Source organism: Vidua chalybeata, chromosome 12 (genome assembly GCF_026979565.1).
Source record: "Vidua chalybeata isolate OUT-0048 chromosome 12, bVidCha1 merged haplotype, whole genome shotgun sequence".
Classification (NCBI taxonomy): Eukaryota; Metazoa; Chordata; class Aves; order Passeriformes; family Viduidae; genus Vidua; species Vidua chalybeata.
This window is the reverse complement of record NC_071541.1, coordinates 13569820-13587812: the sequence shown is the minus strand read 5'-3', so window position 1 is coordinate 13587812 and position 17993 is coordinate 13569820. Positions and strand designations below refer to the sequence as shown.

Sequence of the window (17993 nt, the reverse complement as noted above, 5' to 3'; positions counted from 1 at the left end):
CATAATTCAACTATGCATGTTCTTATAGCCATTCCCTTCTTAGGCTGTGTTGGATGATTGCAAAACAGACTACAGAGCAACACATCTCTTCTAGAAGTACAATCCCATTTAGTACAATCAGAGTAACATGCTAAAAATCACAAACACAATTAATAAACCTGATTTTTTAGAAGACATTCTGGCTTGCTTTACACATTCATTAGATCAGCACACTTTCATCTATCTTCAGAAAGATGATTTTCTTTCATCTTTAGATGTTGGTCTTACATTGATATGTAGAGCAAGTGAGAATTAATATAGTGCAAGATCAAAACCCCACTAAACTCATTGCAGGGTCCTCATTGACTCTAATAGTTATTGGGTGAGACTCTTGCTTGGGTTGCCTTTGATTTTACTGTGACAGAAAGAGGATGTGTGACTGGCTCCTAAGAGGATTTATGATCAAGGATTGATTTTTTTGTTTCTAGGAGGACTGTCAAAGAACCTGCCCTTTCTCCAAATGTGGAAGAGCCTTTATGTGAGATGAGCAAATGAGTGTGTGTGTTTGCACCTATTTTCTGAGACTGATTCCTTTTTTCTTCCTTCTCTTCCTCCCTTTCTTTTTTTTGTAAGAGATAAAAAGACTATACAATAGATATACAAATTTTAACATAAATTGTATCACTTAATATCAGTGATATGTATCTTACAACCACTAGTTTTCTTTGGAGTTGTCTATATTTAAAAAATTATTCCAATTCCATGCATTAATGTGTTTGTACAGTTTTTAATTAGGAAGGATATATCTTCTACATAGTAGACAAGAGAATAGTTGCATCAGTAATTTCTATAGGGAATTATAAATCTAGTAATGTTTATACAGAATATATGTTTGCACATATAAGCAGAATTGACTATGGACAAATATTTCATGTTTAGGAGTATTTAGTTATTGGTGTAAAGATGAAAATAGGATTCACTCCCTTTACACACAAGCATGAGGCCAAAATTTTTACCATGGTGTGTGGAATGCTTGAGAAGCATTTGAGTCATTAATTGTTCCTGCTGCTTTGATTTGTTGTCATGTGGCTTATCTGTACAATTAGCATAATTCTTTAAAAAATATTTATTAATAAAGTTCTAACCAAACTTTGCATTTAAAGTAATCAATTGGGTTAGTGTAAGTATAATCTTTCCTGTAAATATTTTGCATTCATTAAAAAGAGAACAGTTAGTTTATACAAGTAAAATAATCACAGGCACAGACTCACAGAATATATGAGTATGGATTTTTTTTTCTGTTCATTTCCATATGAAGATCAGAGAGCAGAAGCAGACAGATATAACTTGAATAACTGCTTTAAAAGTTGAAAATATTTAGATCCTTTTTTGTGTTGATTCTCATTTTAAAATCAAGATTCCTAGACTGCTGTAGGAATTCTTCAGTTATTTGCTTTAATACAGAGTTAATGTATTTTAGAAAAGGTATCAAATCTTCAGAGTGGAGCCATTTTATTACAAAGTTCTTAAGTCTATGTAATTTTTTATTTTGCTATTTCTTAATTCCAGTGCTTTTACAGCTCCTGTGTGTTCTCTTTTTCATATTTCACAGAAGCTAAATTCTTTCCTTTCTGTCATCTAAAGGAATTCTTTTTAAAGAGAGAACTAGAATTGTAGGTTTTATCTTTGTTTTATGACTCTCTTCTCCATAGCAACATTTACATTTCCTCTGATGAGTGTACTTTGCATGCAGAGCACAATCTATCCTTGACTAAAATGCTGTAGTTACTGAAAAATATGTGGTAGCACAGTAAAACAACTATGTGAACAATGAAGGATTTGATGTTAAATCCCTTGAAAAATCAAGTACATTTCCTTAGAGATGTTGGCCTAGTAAGCTGCAGGTTATTGTCACTCTTCTAATATTTATACTGAAATCTTACTGTCAGGAGCATCCCAGTAGGAGGCTGAATTTTATTTCTTCCTCCATGTGTGCATATCATTTTGTATGATGCCTGTAGTACTTAGATGGGGGAATAAGTGCATAGATTGCAAAAGAAAAATCATCAAAATCATAATACTTAAATGCTGTATCTAATAGCAACTGAATAAGTAGATTTTAAAGCAGAAAGTTTATATTTTCTGCTCAAAACTGGGAATTGCAATATTTTTTCTATTCTTCCCCAAGTTTTTGCTATTTATGGGAAGAGCTGAGGAAATCTGATAGCAACATATGAAATGTTTTGCATTCTCTCCATGTCTGCCACAGCACTTCATATCTTTCCTGAAAAAGTATTTTTGAAAAGTAAAAGTTCTAAGCCATACATCCCATGTCAAGTAAAGAGTCAGTATGTGACATGGATGGGATGAACCTGAACATTAGAAACACCATACATTTAGCAAACCATTAAGGTTAAATTTAGTGCAGCTCAGAAGGTATTTACAGAAATGTCTGTATTATCAAAACCATATCCAGACATGCTGATTATTTACTGACATATTTGCAGTTACTTTCTATTGACTTGTATTGTATCTGATTTTGGAGCAATCAAGTCAGTGGGGCTTTTATTTTGTGACTGGACTTTTAAAAACTTGGCAGGAGGACTGTGGAAATAAGGTCAGTGAATGTAAAATAAGAGTATTTATTTTTCAAAGTTTCAACATAAGTAAATTGCAATAGTATGCTTTTTATAACAATAACTCAATGAAATCATTAGAAAAATGGAACATTAATAATGACATATGTTATTTTTGTTTCATTAGTAATAGAAGCTGTGGGTTTTGATATAGTAAGAAACTACTGAGTATAATTTACTCTTGCAGAAGATTTTTTTTTCTATTTTTCAAACAAATATAAGGTTGAATTCTGATCCAACAATAAGAACAATAAGTCTATAATTTTACTGTGCTTTCCTTTAAAACTTATAGACTTGGTTTCTTGGAAATTTAGGACATGCAACTACATAATGTTTTGAATAAATTGTTGAAACAGGTCTAAAATATTTTAACCTTTTTCTTTTCAATTATCATGAAATCATTTACAAAATCAGTCTTTATGAACTTCTTTTGATATGGGTGAAAAGACATACCATTTTGTGAGGTACTTATCAGAACTACTGTCCCATAACTCCTCCTGCTCTAAAGGCAGTGTTTCAAATCTCTGGGGTTTTGTTTGATTCAATCATATTGGTCTCACAGGTATCTGATCCAAAAAAATAGTGCAAAGTCTGTGATGGTGGATCCCTTTTCCTGTCTTGGAGTTTTTTACCATGTTATTAGTGTCTAATTTTTCTTTTTCTGGTAATACCAAACACATTTCCATGAAGGGCTCAAAACAATACTAGATTATTTGCAAATGTGGAAAGCATGACAGTGTGTGCAACAGCAGTATTGAAAAACCTCCTGCAGTTATTTATTCTGTTCTACATTGTGTGACAGGACCCCAAGTTGACCTGAATTTAGACATGGAATTCTCAACATGTCTTACTGGCATAAAGCAAATTGTGAACCTCAGGGGGCCTCCAGTTTCTGAAATTAATTTTTTTACAATACAAAATAGAATAAGAAAATGTATTTAGTAAAGAATGTTTTTTTTTCTGGTTAAAAGGAGTTTGAAAACAAATCCCACTACTTTTTTACCTGTGTTCTTGCAATGCTCCATGCTTTAGTATTGCTCTTTAATCTAAGAAATTTTTTAGGTTGCAGCAAAATCTGCATAGTTCCATCAAGATCCTTCAGTCTGCTTTTTTAAATCAGAAAATTCTCTTAGGTTTCCGCTGGAGCTTACAGGTCTGCAGGCTCCTGTCTGCTGTACGTGGCAGTACAGCAAAGGTCTCTTCCTAAGCAGCTCTGTGGGGCAAGGTCCAATTTCCTTCAGCCAGCTCCTCCTGACCCACAGCTGGATGAACCAGGAGCCACCAAATGGCTCCCTGCACATTTTAGCAAAACCTGCTTTACCCAGATGGCGAAGTAGGAGCAAGTAAAACAGATGTAGGTAATGTGTATTGTTTAGTGACAAGCACCTGAGGGAGGGAGAGACACTAATGGAAAACAAATAGGAACAGGAGATACTTTGGTGTGGCTGGGGCTGAACAAAAGCATCAAAAGGGCACAGTTCACCAGGGGTGTAGGTAGAATAGAAATACCTGCAGTGCTGGAGGGCCAGGGAAAGATCACACAGTTTGCTGCAAAGCTGCCTCTTGGCAGGGAATGAAGCAAACCACACAATCAGAGGCACCTGCTGGCTTTTACACACAGACAGGCAGCTCTTACACTGTTCAATAAAGGGTCAGACCAGAGGACTATTACTATTATTGTAAGGAAAATTATTTGTTTCCTATGGCCTCCCAGAAGGGTAATGTCAGACAAAACTCCACAGTTTATTTCAAAGGAATTTGTAGCAAATATTAAACTGAATTGCTGACATATAGGACCTTCTAACCAAGTCTCAAATCAGCAATAAGATGAATATTTATCTGATGGGAGCAAAGACCTTTTTCTTTTTTTTTTTTTTAATTGGTGTTTGGTTTTTTATTGAGGAAAGACCTTGAACCTGGATTTTTAAGCTTAGGTGAAATGTGTCAAGAATTCCAGACCTGGAAAAAGCTTAATGCTCTCATCTGCTGACTTTATTATTCTTAATCAGGGTTGTGACTACTCATATTTCAGAGAATGGAAATGCTCTTGAATTTGTAATAGCTTATAAATGGACTGGCTAACTGAATTCAGCAGCAGATAATAAAGAATTCTAGTTTGTAAATACTTATTAATGTGCTCATGAAAATAATCTGAGTAAAAGCAATAGGGGTCATTTTGTATTCTAAAATGTGAAGCATCTAGTTTGTGTGGTAGTTCTTAATAGGAAATCCTCACTTCAATCCATCTGATTGTAACTCCCTCACTTGGCAAAATTTGACCAAACTACATGAACCTGACTGTATTTGGCAAATTAAAAGAATATCATATTGCAAATTTCTCCTCTTGTCTGAATGTAAAAAAAAAAAAAAGTTTCCAGTTGTCAGAGTCTAAGTAATTAACCAAGTCAAAGACTAACAAGTAGTTAAACTTTCAGAAAGGCTTTAAACTGCTCTAACCTGTTATACAGGATTTAGGTAATGTATTTACAATTTACAGATATCTGCAATTTTTGCAGCAACCCTTTTATCATGTTCAATATTGTAATTTATTTTTAAAAAAGGGCTTTTTTTGAAACACATATAGGTCATACTTTAATGTGATCGTGGTTTGTATTTTGATATTGGATCACTGCAGTTTTAAGATGAAAGAATTTTACTTGTAGCAGTTCTTCCTGCCATGAATTTTGTTACATTTTATGTTGTGAAAATGGAGAAACTGTAGCTGCTTGCTCCAGTATTTGTGAATTAGACATCATGTGACAGTTCTCCTTCATGACATATACCATGTGGATATTAGCTTTTATCAGAGGACTGTGTTCAAGTTTGGGATTTTTTTTCTCTATGTTTTTGTTCAGAGGAAGGGCAAAAGGTCAGTCAGAAGCTCACTAGATATCTTGAAGGTCTTTTTGCACTTGGCATCGATTTACCTGCCTGTTTCCATGTTCAGATTATGCCTTTAAAGACAAAATTTGAGTTGGACAAACAAATTTTCTGAAGAGGTGGACTTAGCACAAGGCTAAAGTGCTACGTGAGTGAATTTCTCCACAAGCGTGGAGTAAGAGGAGGAGAATTCAGAAAAAGGGAAAACTGTATTGTGCCTGTAACAGCTTGGTTTTCTGACTTCCTCTGCTACAATGGGTTTTCTTTTTTCTGAAGTGAAAACAGAGCCCATCTTTCAACTCTTGATAAATAAGGTCTTTTATGCGTGATGGAGTCTGCTGCCTGCTCTCAATGCCTTTATACGTGAGTTGTTGCTTACAGTAAATACTGTGCACACAACCAGGTATGGCTCCTCTTGTCTGATTACATCTGTGTAGTACAAATATGCAAATATGCATAAACACTTGCATTTGATTTGCATATATGCACATATAATCATACTTGTGTTTAAAGCTCAGAAATGTATTGTTCTATGCGTATATTGTTGTATATTATGCATGTATTGTAATCTGTTTGCATAAGCAGTTACTAACTTTCTATTCCCATTTTGTTTTTCTTTCCTCTGTCGTGGAGGATACAACCTTCTACTTTAATATGATAATCTCCTCTTAATGTCAGTTTCATTTAAAACTATCTTTATGTTGAATTATATTTGTATACAGGAAGATGGAACTACTTCACAGTTCAGGTGTGATACCATATCTGATGAGAAAACAATCCCTTTCTTGGTGTGGTAGTATTTAACAAATGTCATGGTGCTTTTGTGATACCTCATAGAGAAGCTGCCAAATCATAAAGTCAGTTAATAAGCCCTCAATAAGTTGAGTCAATTGGCAATGTAAACCTAGTTCCTCTAGTTTCTTTCCTTTACACCTTGTTTTCTGTTATGTTTATGCTCTTATTAATACAGCAGCTAAAGTGGCTGTTCAGATTAATTTAATGTATAATTGCTTGTTCTGTTTTGTTGTTTTCCAGCTCCCTCAGGCACAAAAGGTAAAATATTTTAATCAAATCCTAGTCATTCCAAGTAGTCACCAGTGCTTCACGTTTCCATGGTGGTGTGGGTGCGGTACAGGTGGTGATCAGTGAAGCTCTTCACTGTCACGGGGCTCCGAGCTGGCCCCAGGAGGGAGCCTGGCTTTGAGCCCAGCTGAGGTACCTGCAGAGAGCAGCTCTTCAAACATATCAGCTGTTTAACGTGCCAGGTATCCAGTAGCCTACAACTTGCAAACAACAGGGAGGCTATTTTATCAACAATTTGAAAGAATAGTAGGGATTAAAAAAAAAAAAAACCAACCCACTCCATTACTCCATGTGAACCATTTCTGGGTCTGTTGTAGAGACTGCAGAACCCATGGTACCCTTTCACTGCTCCCCACTGTATCTACCAACACACCCCTGAACACATTCAGCATTTGACTTCTCTAACAGGTTGCATACTTTCCATACAATGCGCTCTTGCTTTAAACCACTTCTGCATCGATATGGTGTCACCAGAACCAGGACAGCACAGCCAGTGTGGCAAAGTTAAGAATTCCTTGATGCCTGTTGCATCATCCTTATGTATTTCACAAATATAATCAAGGCTTCCAGAAACTAGAAAATCTAGCTGGTGTTTTGTGCTTTTGGTAAAAAAATATTAAAACGATAAAAAGGAGTAGAATATGCTGGACAATTGCAACATTCACTTGTCCAAGTCATTCTTATTGTTCTTGGTAAAGAACCTTCAATAAGAAATGTCACAGCAATTAGTCAGTTTGACATCACTGTTATTAACATTCATGGATGATGATAGAAGTTCAATTTTTAATGAAAGATATAAGTGAAGTGATCTTTCACTTAATAGCTTTTGAAGAATGGTTGAGGGCATTCCCAGAAGTTAGACGTTCACTAATCTCAGCCACTTTTTAGTTTAAAAAGCAAGAAATATAAGGATGGGAGGCTTTATTTTAATGATACCACATGTAATTGAAATTTCCTGAGCTCATAAGGAGTTCAGAAAATTTTATTTCAAACCTGCAGGTAATATGCTATTTTATGACACTGCACCATGTCCATAGTTTATTCATACTTTGATAGTTGCAGAACATGGTACCAAAATATGATGCTTTTGTTTTTTTCTTCTTGAAATAAAAGGTTTCAAGAAATATTTTGTGTACAGCTTTCTGGAAAAGTAGAAGGACCAAAAGAGTGGCTAGACTAGCTAACTTTGGCTTTTTCATTTTCACCTGCTTGTCTAAACATTTGTGCCAAATGCTTCTCAACAGTTTGCAGAAAGAAGAGAGAGTCATTGTGATGTGCTGATGCAGAAAGTACAACCAGTCAGCTGTTTGTCAGCTTGTGCCATGTGGTGCTGTATTACCTGTTCTGATGGCCACAAATCTGAGCTATTAAATAATATTCTGGTGAAAATTACACAAGTTTGCTGTTAGCAACCACAATTTTCATAAATGGTCAAAATTGCAAATTTTTAATGTTTTTACCCCTAGATCAAACAATTGTAGAACTAAAGCCGCATTTTTAAATGCACTCATAGCTGACTACAGTCCAGTTGACTGTGTATTTTGTGCAGAGAAAGAGGAGAGTGGTGGGAAGGATGGGCAGGTACAAGTAATCCTCCAGGGCTTTTGAAACTTCAGGCAAGAAATATGCCTTTTAATAAGTGTGGCCTGAAAGCTTCTGAACAAATGAAGAGAATCTCTCTTGCTCTCTGCAAGGTGAAGGGAAGCAGCACAGGGCTGGTGCATGCCTTTATGAATGACTTAGTCACTGTTTTGCCATATGGTGTCTGAACTTGTACTGTATTTTTGTTGGAATCTATGTATCATCTTGCAAATGTTTTCTCTATAAACATTTCAAACAGTCATGTCTCTCTAAACATGTTCACTTTAATCTTTGAGTGATCTGAAAGAAAAATGTGGCATTTCAAGTTTACCTTTGCTATTTCATATCTATTATAAATAGTTCACCATCTTGATGAAATGTGTTTTCTCTTATATGTGGGGCACTTTGGCTTCAGACTTTTCTGTGTTTAGTCAGTGTTCTATGGTGATTAGCTATTGATTTTGAAGACCTGTAGGTTTTCAACTGTCTACAGCAGTTAAATCACAATTAAACCTGTTACTCTTATTCCATCTGCTCTTAGTCAAACTGGTGCAAATTCAGAATTGGAGAGCAGGTGAAATGAATAATGATGAGTTAAAGGTGGATATGTCTGCACTGTGATATTTGTCTTGAAAAGACCTTTATGATATACCCTATACTTAAAACAGAAAATACCAAAAAACCAAATCAAACCAACCACACACCCAACCAGCCAAAAAAAAAAAAAAAAAAAAACAAAACCAAAAAAAAACCACCAACCAAAAACTCACCAGAGTTTCAGGCAATAGAGACCTTGATTTAGTATGGTTATGTTACTTTCAGAACAAAATATGTGTAGGAAGAGTTAATGTATCTAAAAGGAAGAACTGAACCAGACAAATGAAACAAATTCATATGAATTTCACTTGTCCTCTATGTTTCTTTTATGCATGTTTTTAGGTAGCTATCCCACAGGGCTGTGAAAATAGCAGTAAGACAAAATAACTCAAATTTACCAGTTTTCAAATTTGCTCATTTTGATTTCCAAAATGACCTTTATCTTTGAGGTAATCTTAACAGTTATGTTAAGCAGCTTTTTGTATGCACTGAAGAGCAAAAGCCATTTTTCCTTAATAGTTCAAAAAGGTGTTTTGTTTCCTAGTAGGAAAGCTTTACTTGCTTTCTTGAGCAAACACAGCAGGATTCAAAAGCTTTTGCCCTACTCCTGCTGTGATGTTTTGTTCTACTTAGCTTGAGTGAAAAGGTAAAAGTGAATAAATTAGGCACACAAATCAGAAGCAGAGAGTTAGGAACACTTAAGATTTTTTTTAATGATTCTCTCATGAATGGAGCCGTATTTCCTCCATACAGAAATGTTTTAATGATATTTATTGCCCAAAAGTTCCTGACAGCTTTCTTCTCTCTTTCTGTGTTATCCTTAACTTCTGTAAGTAGTGCTGTGCCCTCCTCATATCTTGATGCTATCATCTTTCAGCCTTCTGGGAGGATCATTTATCATCCCCTGCATCGTTTACCTTATACTCTGAAGAGTTGAATTAACTGTCACTGGGAATAGAAAATTTGGAAAGCTGTAGTTTCATTGAAGTGCATGACTAGTGATTTTAGCACTTCTGTAAAATGATAACATTTAAGTGGAATCTAATGGAGAACAAAAATAATCATCAAGTAAACACTTTGACTTAGCATTCCTTTGGATCTGTTTCCTCTTCATGAGGTGCTATTGTCTTTGTTTTGTAATGTATTTTTGGTTTCTATGCAGAAAACCACATTAAGATTTTCATTTGCATGTTAATTGCAATCTTTCGTTTCCAAATTTCTCTCTCACATTTCTCAGCAAGCAAACTTACTTTTAATAACATTTTTGAATCAGCAATTTACAAACTCCAAGTAACTATTTTACAATATAAGTTTTTTTTCATTTACTCTGCGTGTCAAACACAGAGGCATGTCTTCACTAAGACACTCACACAGGTTCCTATATTGGCCCAGAGCATAACTTGATTCTATGCCCAAATAATAGCTATTCCTTTTTCTTTTAGTCCATATAGAACACAAATTTCAATTCTCTGAGGCTTCCAGCCTGCCTCATGACTCTGACCAGCACATTAAAGTGCAGTGGTCACAGAAGACAGCACATTGTGAAGCAAATCTATACAGAGCAGGCAAAGGAAGAAGGGCAGGGTGGGTTGGTCAGATGTGTCAGAAATTCTGAACAGCCTACTGTAATTCTTGTTGCCTATACACTCCCAAGGAAGATATTTCAGAGATGTTTCTCAAATTCTTCTTTCTGTAATGGGAACACCTCAGAAAATGTTTATATTCTTTCCTGTATATGCGTGTCTGCTTTAATTCTGGAGCCTGCCTTATTCTTTGCCCTGAGAGATGGATGCTAGTGCTGGGTGTGAGGCTAAACTCTTAAGTGGCTTAACTCTAAGAGGATGATTTTTATTTGTTTTTTGGGAAGATCTGCTTGGGGTTGTTCTGAGGAGAGTAACTTTGGTACAGCAAGGAATTAAAGGGAAAACTGTTGTAGTTAAATCTGTTTCTAAAAGGAATTTTTCCTCCAGTTATAAAACTATTATCACTAGGTGTTAGAGATCTGTACCTTTTTCAGAGAGCAAGATCTGTTTCTTTATTCTAAACAGCCAAGAGAGAATTAGCCTTAGCATTTTTTCCTCAGTCTTGAGATTTATTTTCTTTTAAAGGTTTGTTATTTTTTGCTAAGCGTTTTATGAAACTGAGTGTCCATAGCCTTTGGGTAATTGCCCACCTAAAACTGTTACCACCATGTCTTTCCAGTGGAAGAACATTCTGGGGCAAATCACTGATGTTGTCTCCTACATTCATCATTTTAGACTAGATAGTCACTACATTATGCAGTGACTCAGTAAAACATGGTAAATACGAGTCCGTGCTCATCCAGTTATTTGCTGACTCTGCTTATGGAAGGGGTCAACAACCTGTTCATCTGCCAAGCAAATAAAAAATCAAACAGGCTGGATTATACAGTTGCAATTCTATAGAAATTATTGCAGCAGCCTGCTCTAGTTGGTACTTGTACATAACAAAATTACAAGCCAATCACTCTTGCCTGCTTCTATAGTCAGTTTTGAGAGTTAATGAGCAGTTCTTTCATAAATTCCCAGGAACTCCAGACTGTGATTTTTATTTTCTCCATGTAAAGAATTTCAAACACCCTAAAACTCTGCTGACAGTCCCTTGGCTTTATCCTATCCATTGTATTATTTTTAGCAATATCTTGAAAGTGAGCAGACTTGTAAATTAATACTGTCATGTTTTTGACAAAAACATGATGTCAGAGAAAACTACCCAGGGCAACAATATAAAATCTTAATGTGCTCTAAAATGTCACCTTGCAATCAGCAGAATGCTTTTCCACTGCCTGGGCTCCTCTCCCCACGAATCATGTCAGTGTGCTTGACTCTACTACTCTGGTCAAGGAGTGGAAATTCCTACATTGGTTTGGCTGCATTTGAGTTTCAACTGCTACTTTTGAACCCACAAAGTTTTGCTAAGTTTTTGGATTTTTTTTCTTGTTTGTTTAATAACTTACTATTCCTTGATAGGTCAAGGATTATATTAGGGTTAGAATTATCTCTTCTTGCTAGCAAGGAAAACAAAAAAAAAAAAGATCAAACGTTTGTTCCACCTCATATCCCTGGTGATTCCCTATCAGATGTAAACCTTCTTGACTCCAAACCCCATTTGTGCTCCTGTCCAATGTCTGCAAACATTCCTTCTCACCATGAGATAGTGCCATGCCTCAGGAATACTTGTTGAAATCTTCCTAAAGAAAATTGGGAGATGCAGGGCAAGTAACTTTCCAGATTTTTTTTTTGTCTGATTTGTTAATGTGGAATATGCTGCATAAGGTATCTTTATCATAACCTAGGAATTGTTTTCTGAGAATGTGGGGAGCCAATTGCTATTGCTTCATCATAAGAAAACCTTTGTAAACACAAACCAAGCAAAAAAATAAATTGCAAAAGTTGTGAAAACAAAACGAAAAGTATTAGAAGTTCTACTTGAGTGCAGAAAATATGGTAGAGATGTAAGAGGGATAGGAAAATGTGACAGTCATAAATGGGCATGACTGTCACCTACAGTATTGCTCAGCAAGATCGTCCCTGTTGCTGCACGCAACTGGCTGAACTCAGGTGCAGCAAAGCAAAATTTATATTTTACAAAATCTCCACTTGAGATCATAACTGTCTGTGTCACACTTTCAAATGTTGGATAAACCTCTTCAGCTTTAATGTCTGTCCCTGGGGACAGAAAGGGTTGAACAATAACTCTCCACCCTCTGCTTGAGCTGTCTGTCACACGTTGCTGGTGAAGATGGACAGGCACGGAGCAGTGCAGGTCTGGAGCAGCCAGCCAGGCTCTCCCTCAGGGCCGAGGCTCATCTGAACAAGGAGGAGACAATCTGAGCACTCTCACTGTCCTGTGGCCAATGATAAACACCCTGCATGTTTCTCTTGAATGGAACCAAGGTCAGGAGATCTGTTTCCTCCCTAAACTGAAAAAGTGCGTTGAAGCTTGATGTGCAGAATGAGCTAATGCTTCGTGGCACCTCTTTATCCAGCAAACTGAAAGCAGCTGGAGCAAAGGTGCTCCTGGGATCCTGACTGGCTGTCATGCTTTGTGCTGCTGTGTGAGCTGAGACCTCGGTGTGGACCAGAACAAAACCCACACAGATCACGGCCACTTGCCCTTTGCTGGGAGAAAACAGCCCGAGGCGACTTAGGCAGGGCTGGCAGTGGGAGGGATGTGGAGCAGAGCTCCAGCTGCTTTGCTGCTGTTCCTGCTGCTTCCAGAGCCAGCCCAGCCCCTTGTCTCTCCCATGGCAGACTGCAGTGGAGAGAGGATGAGGCTCCTTTCCTGCCCTGGAGGGGCTGGGATGGGCAGAGCTGGGTCAGTTCAGATGGGGCTGGGCTGCGCTGACTGCAGGTCCGACTGCATCGGAGTCATTCGGGTAAACGGCCTTATCTCATTTAAAATGGAAATAATGTAACTGAAAACTGCAATCACGTGCTTCTAATTGTCCCTTAGTTCTCAGAGATAGTATTTCTTTTTCAAATATAGCTTGCTGATGATCAGGGATTGGTGTTGATGACAACTGTTGCCATGCCAGTATTTAGTAAGCAAAACGAGACTGTAAGTACTCAGATTGTTTCTGTCATGTGCTAATGGTGTGACTGATGTGACGTTGCTTTCAGGGATCTAATAAGATTTTAGCCAACTCTTAAATTTTTTTTCTTTTCTTCTTCTTCTTGTCTGCAGTTAGTATCCCTTTATTAGCATAAAAATGTGGACAAATAACCCTAAATACCTATACTCAAGAAACCATGGTAAAATGATGAAACCCTATGTCTAAGGGAAAATCTCAGATGACAGTATTCTGTAATACTTCTGTATTACTTTTTTGTAGCAAATATTCTATATAATTTTCCTCTTTGCTCTGATGTAATTCAAAATTTAATTAGTTTTACATCTTATGTATGTATCTATTTATTTTTAGAAATTCAAAAAATTGTTAAAGAAACTTAAGTGTAGTTTCCCCTTAATGCTTCATCTTTCTCTTTTGTTTATCAAATGCTAGGAGAAATTGGGAAAGAAAGGAGTAACATATTTTTAACCGTAGTTTTTAATTTAAAACCTATTTGCACATGAAAGATTTGAGTAGAGGGACTCACCAGCTATCAAAACCTTGCATGCCTTTTCTATGTGAATTGTAAGTAAAGCAGAAAGGATCAATATTATTGATTTAATTACTGCTTGATCAGCTGAATAGTACCAGTGTCTGCTCTCCCTACTTTTTAAATAATTTGTCTGTTATCTATTCAATTTCACAGTGTAGCTGCAAGGTGAAATAAGTGGTGAGAATGTTTATTTATTACTGTGGTTCTGAGTGCATCTTTTATTGTTCTTTTCAGAGGTCTAAAGGGATTCTCCTGGGAGTAGTTGGCACAGATGTTCCAGTTAAAGAGCTTTTAAAAACGATTCCAAAATACAAGGTAATACACAAAATGGTGTATATGTCATTTATATTCAGTATAACACCTCAAATATAACATAATTCATTCAATATATTGTTATTTTTTATACTTACATAGCTCCATTATGTCACCCATTTTCCTCAGGAATTTTACCTCTGTAGTGTCTGAGATCAAGTGCCAAAACCTAAGTTAAAATATTGCCTGATTTTCACAATTTTGTGGATCAGAGGGTAATATTAAATACTAACCACATTTTGTGGTCTAGAGGGCAATATTAAATACTGTCCATATTAAAATCAATGTAATTATAAAATCAATGAAGTTATCAAACTATGAAATATAGCCAGAATATAAGTCAAAATAACCAAAAGAATCATGCTGAAAAATTGCATAACTTTTAATGAAAGCCTATCCTTAAGGTGGCTTTAGGCTTCCTGTTTGTGTGTAATTCTGTCCCAATTCTGTGTCTCCTGAAATTAAAGAAAGTGGCACATTGCAGGAACTACAACAAGTGCCTGCTTAACCAGACTAGTGCTTCCTTCTCTCCTACCCAGTATTTACTAAATATTTTCCTCCACTTAGTTTTCCAAAGCCAGCGACAACTCTACAGTAAAAGTCTTGAAATCAATTATCATAAAAATTTTCAAAATCTGAACCATGATATCTCTTGTGAAATGTGCTGCATACGGTAAAAGTAGGCTTCAGGCAAACACAAAGTGTAATTACTTTTCATTTAAATTTGATGCAGCACATTAGTATTTCACTACTTCTCCATGTCTGAAATGTTTTACTATAATACTCTTCTATACACAAATGAAAATTAAATTAATATTTCCCAGTTAATTCCTAGTGGATTTTTTTGCATGACTAACAAGCATGTAACACAGTATTGTAGACACTCTTTGCTAAAGAGGCCAGCCCCTGGAATAACTGCATTTTGGCAGCACCTGTACTGAGCAGAAAGTCATACAAATTGTCTCTTAATTGTTTGCCATGTTCTCATTTAGTGATTTCTAAGAGGGTGGAGGAAGAAACTGACTTGTGAGTGCCTTCCAATATTCTCACATAAAAATTCCTCCTATCAATTTTAATTCTAATTTGAATACATTAGGATTTACCAAATGATTTCCTCGATCAATATACAGTAATTGGGAAGTTTAAATTAAACAAGAATTTGATAAAAATGATGCATAAAAAAGAGTGGCAATAATATTGATAAGGTGGATTGGCGTAAATTCCTGAGACCTGGATCCCACGAGGACAGGGGCTGTGCAAACCAGCACAGAAAAGCTGTCCCAGGCAGAAAAAAGTTGCAGGCTATGGGAAGAGGCAGCAGGTGACTCCACACTGATACCAGAGCACAGTGACAGAGACATTGCTGCTCAGAATGAATAACAGGGGACTCTCTCAGGGCACAGACCACCAAAGTTTGCTAACAGCAATGTTAAAATGGTGTTACACTTCTGTGCATGCAGGAGTACTGAATCAGTAGAAGGTAGAGGAGAAAGGAGCAAAATTTGCTCCTTTGCCAAATTTGGAGCAATGACACAATCTTTGGAGCTGCCTGTAAGGAGCTGTGGGGAGAGCAAGTTTCATTTGTAGTGAGAAGGAAGAACAATGTTGTGGTACCTGCAGAAATAAAAGCTTGGCTGTGCATGGCTGGATAGGAAAAGCCAAGTAATAGTGATGTTACTCCTAAATAATCTGTGAGATTTGGACATAGTCAGAATATGAGGATTTAGAATGAGTGGGAGGCCCAAATAATGGGTATTGGAACAGAGTGAGACTGATTCAGAAAAGAAGTTTTTTCAGAATTAGTTTTCTGTGGAAGTAATATATGATCCTTTTGCTGAACATTAGATTTTTATTTGAAGGTATGTTTTATATTGCAGGATGTGCTGCAAGAGAGGATTATTACAGGAGGCACCAATATCATGCAATGCAGTTGGGTTAGTGAGATCACTTGAGTTATAGCTTCCAGTCCCACATGCCCTAAACAAAGACTCTGCAATTGCAAGAGCATAATCACCCCTGGGACCCATTCCTGTAGAGGTAACACGTGACAAAAAATTCACACAGGGATATAAAAAGATGGTTGAAAATAGAAGTCTGCTGGACTGGAATTCTCTGAGCTTGAATGAGGTGGATTTTATGCTGAGGAAGATGAACAATAGCAATAAGCTGTTTTCAGCAGTTGTTACCTTGACTAAGCATCCCCAGATGTCAGTGGCAGTTTCTCCTGAGTAAGGTGGGGTTGGATTTGGTAATACTTGACTTCCATGTGACATTTTACAACAGCTAAAAAAGTTTCTTTGTTTCTGAATCTGTGATTTAGAGACAGAATTCAAGGTTTAAAATGGCAATGCTGCTGAAAAATGGTAGCATCACTCAGATACTGCAGAGTCTGCAGTTTCACACATTGCACAGAACATGATAAAGTGCCATCCTCAGATCCTGGGTAGGCCTCAAACAGGCAAATGCTTTTTTTCCTGTGAAAAATACCACCCACATTTGTTTCTTTACCTGACTTCCATTGCCTGGATGTCATTCTGCAGTTATCAACACAGACAATTACACTTGAGATCTGATATTAAGCCAACAGCTCGTTCCCTTGTCACACTATAATAGCTAAAATATGTCCACTGTTATTATTTTGGTTATCCCTCCTTTATGAAGACATGCCAAGAACGTATCACCTTCTATTGCTCTCACTGAAGTTTATTGCTATAGGAAAACCACTAATTTATGAAACAATCTTCTGTGTGGCAGATACAGTTGACCATATACAACCATTCACACAGAGACACTATAAATTAACCTGGAATGTTTTACCTGTGACCTTGCCATAATATCATAGTCTGGTTTATATTTCCAGAAAATCACAGAACCCGATAAACTTGATCTCCCTTTTGCCTCTTAGAAAGGATTCTGACTTTTCAGCCTAGCTCAAGTTGCTTTGTGTCAGACTAATGACCCGCTTCAGCAAAGCATTTAAGAATGCACTCAAGTTAAATAACAAGATTTAGCAGTGAGAACTGTAAAGCAAATATCAAACTATGTAGTGCTGGACTTTCAAGTTCCTTTTCTTTTTTTTTTTTTGGTATTTAATACCTCGGTGTAATGAGATGCTTACATGAAAACACACAGAATATTACATTGTCTGAAGAATTGAAAAAAATGGGTAAGAAGGATAGGAAGACTCTCTCTGCATGGCAAAAGATACATACTGGACCTGTAGAAAAAGTCTACGTTAGCAGCAAGTTTATGCTAAGATGGGATTTTTGAATGACCACCTGAAGGATTTAAAGGCACATTTGTTGCATTCAGTGGATGCAATCAGCTGTGTAATAAGCATATTGTTAAATAGACCACTATTTTTATTTAAATAAGTACAATGCTAAATTTGGGCACTGCTAGGCCTCATCAAGCATCTCATTGCTCTCAAGGAATCTCCCACAGTTCCACTCAGTACAAAGATGAAAACTTGGAGGACATTCTTCAGCAGAAATGCCTCCTGTGCTCCAGCTGATGGAATTAGCAGAGAGCCTTTAAGATGGGAAGATGCAAATATCACATATGACAGGTCACTGTTCTCACTGTAGCTCTGCTTTCCTTAAGTTCTTCTTTAACAACAAGTGAGGAAAGCTGTGCACTCCTGGGAATGGGGAATTTATAATATCCCAGTATCTCTTAGCCCTGGCTCACGTTCTGAATGCCACATGCTATGGCACCTCATATATAGCTATATTATATATGTAAATGTATAATAATTAATTGATTCTATCACACGTAGGAACAAGTGCCCTGGATAGCA

The 17993-nt window shown here is 36.6% G+C and overlaps 1 protein-coding gene across 1 annotated transcript in view; it reads left to right on the top strand.

The window, feature by feature from the left end:
• The window catches only part of CACNA2D3 (calcium voltage-gated channel auxiliary subunit alpha2delta 3), a 389950-nt gene that overhangs the window by 267895 nt on the left and 104062 nt on the right, over window positions 1-17993 (top strand). Inside the window, exons 14-16 of the mRNA XM_053954145.1 lie at window positions 6531-6548; window positions 13266-13337; window positions 14117-14197. Coding sequence (XP_053810120.1) covers window positions 6531-6548; window positions 13266-13337; window positions 14117-14197 — 171 coding nt within the window. The remainder of the gene's footprint in view (window positions 1-6530; window positions 6549-13265; window positions 13338-14116; window positions 14198-17993) is intronic.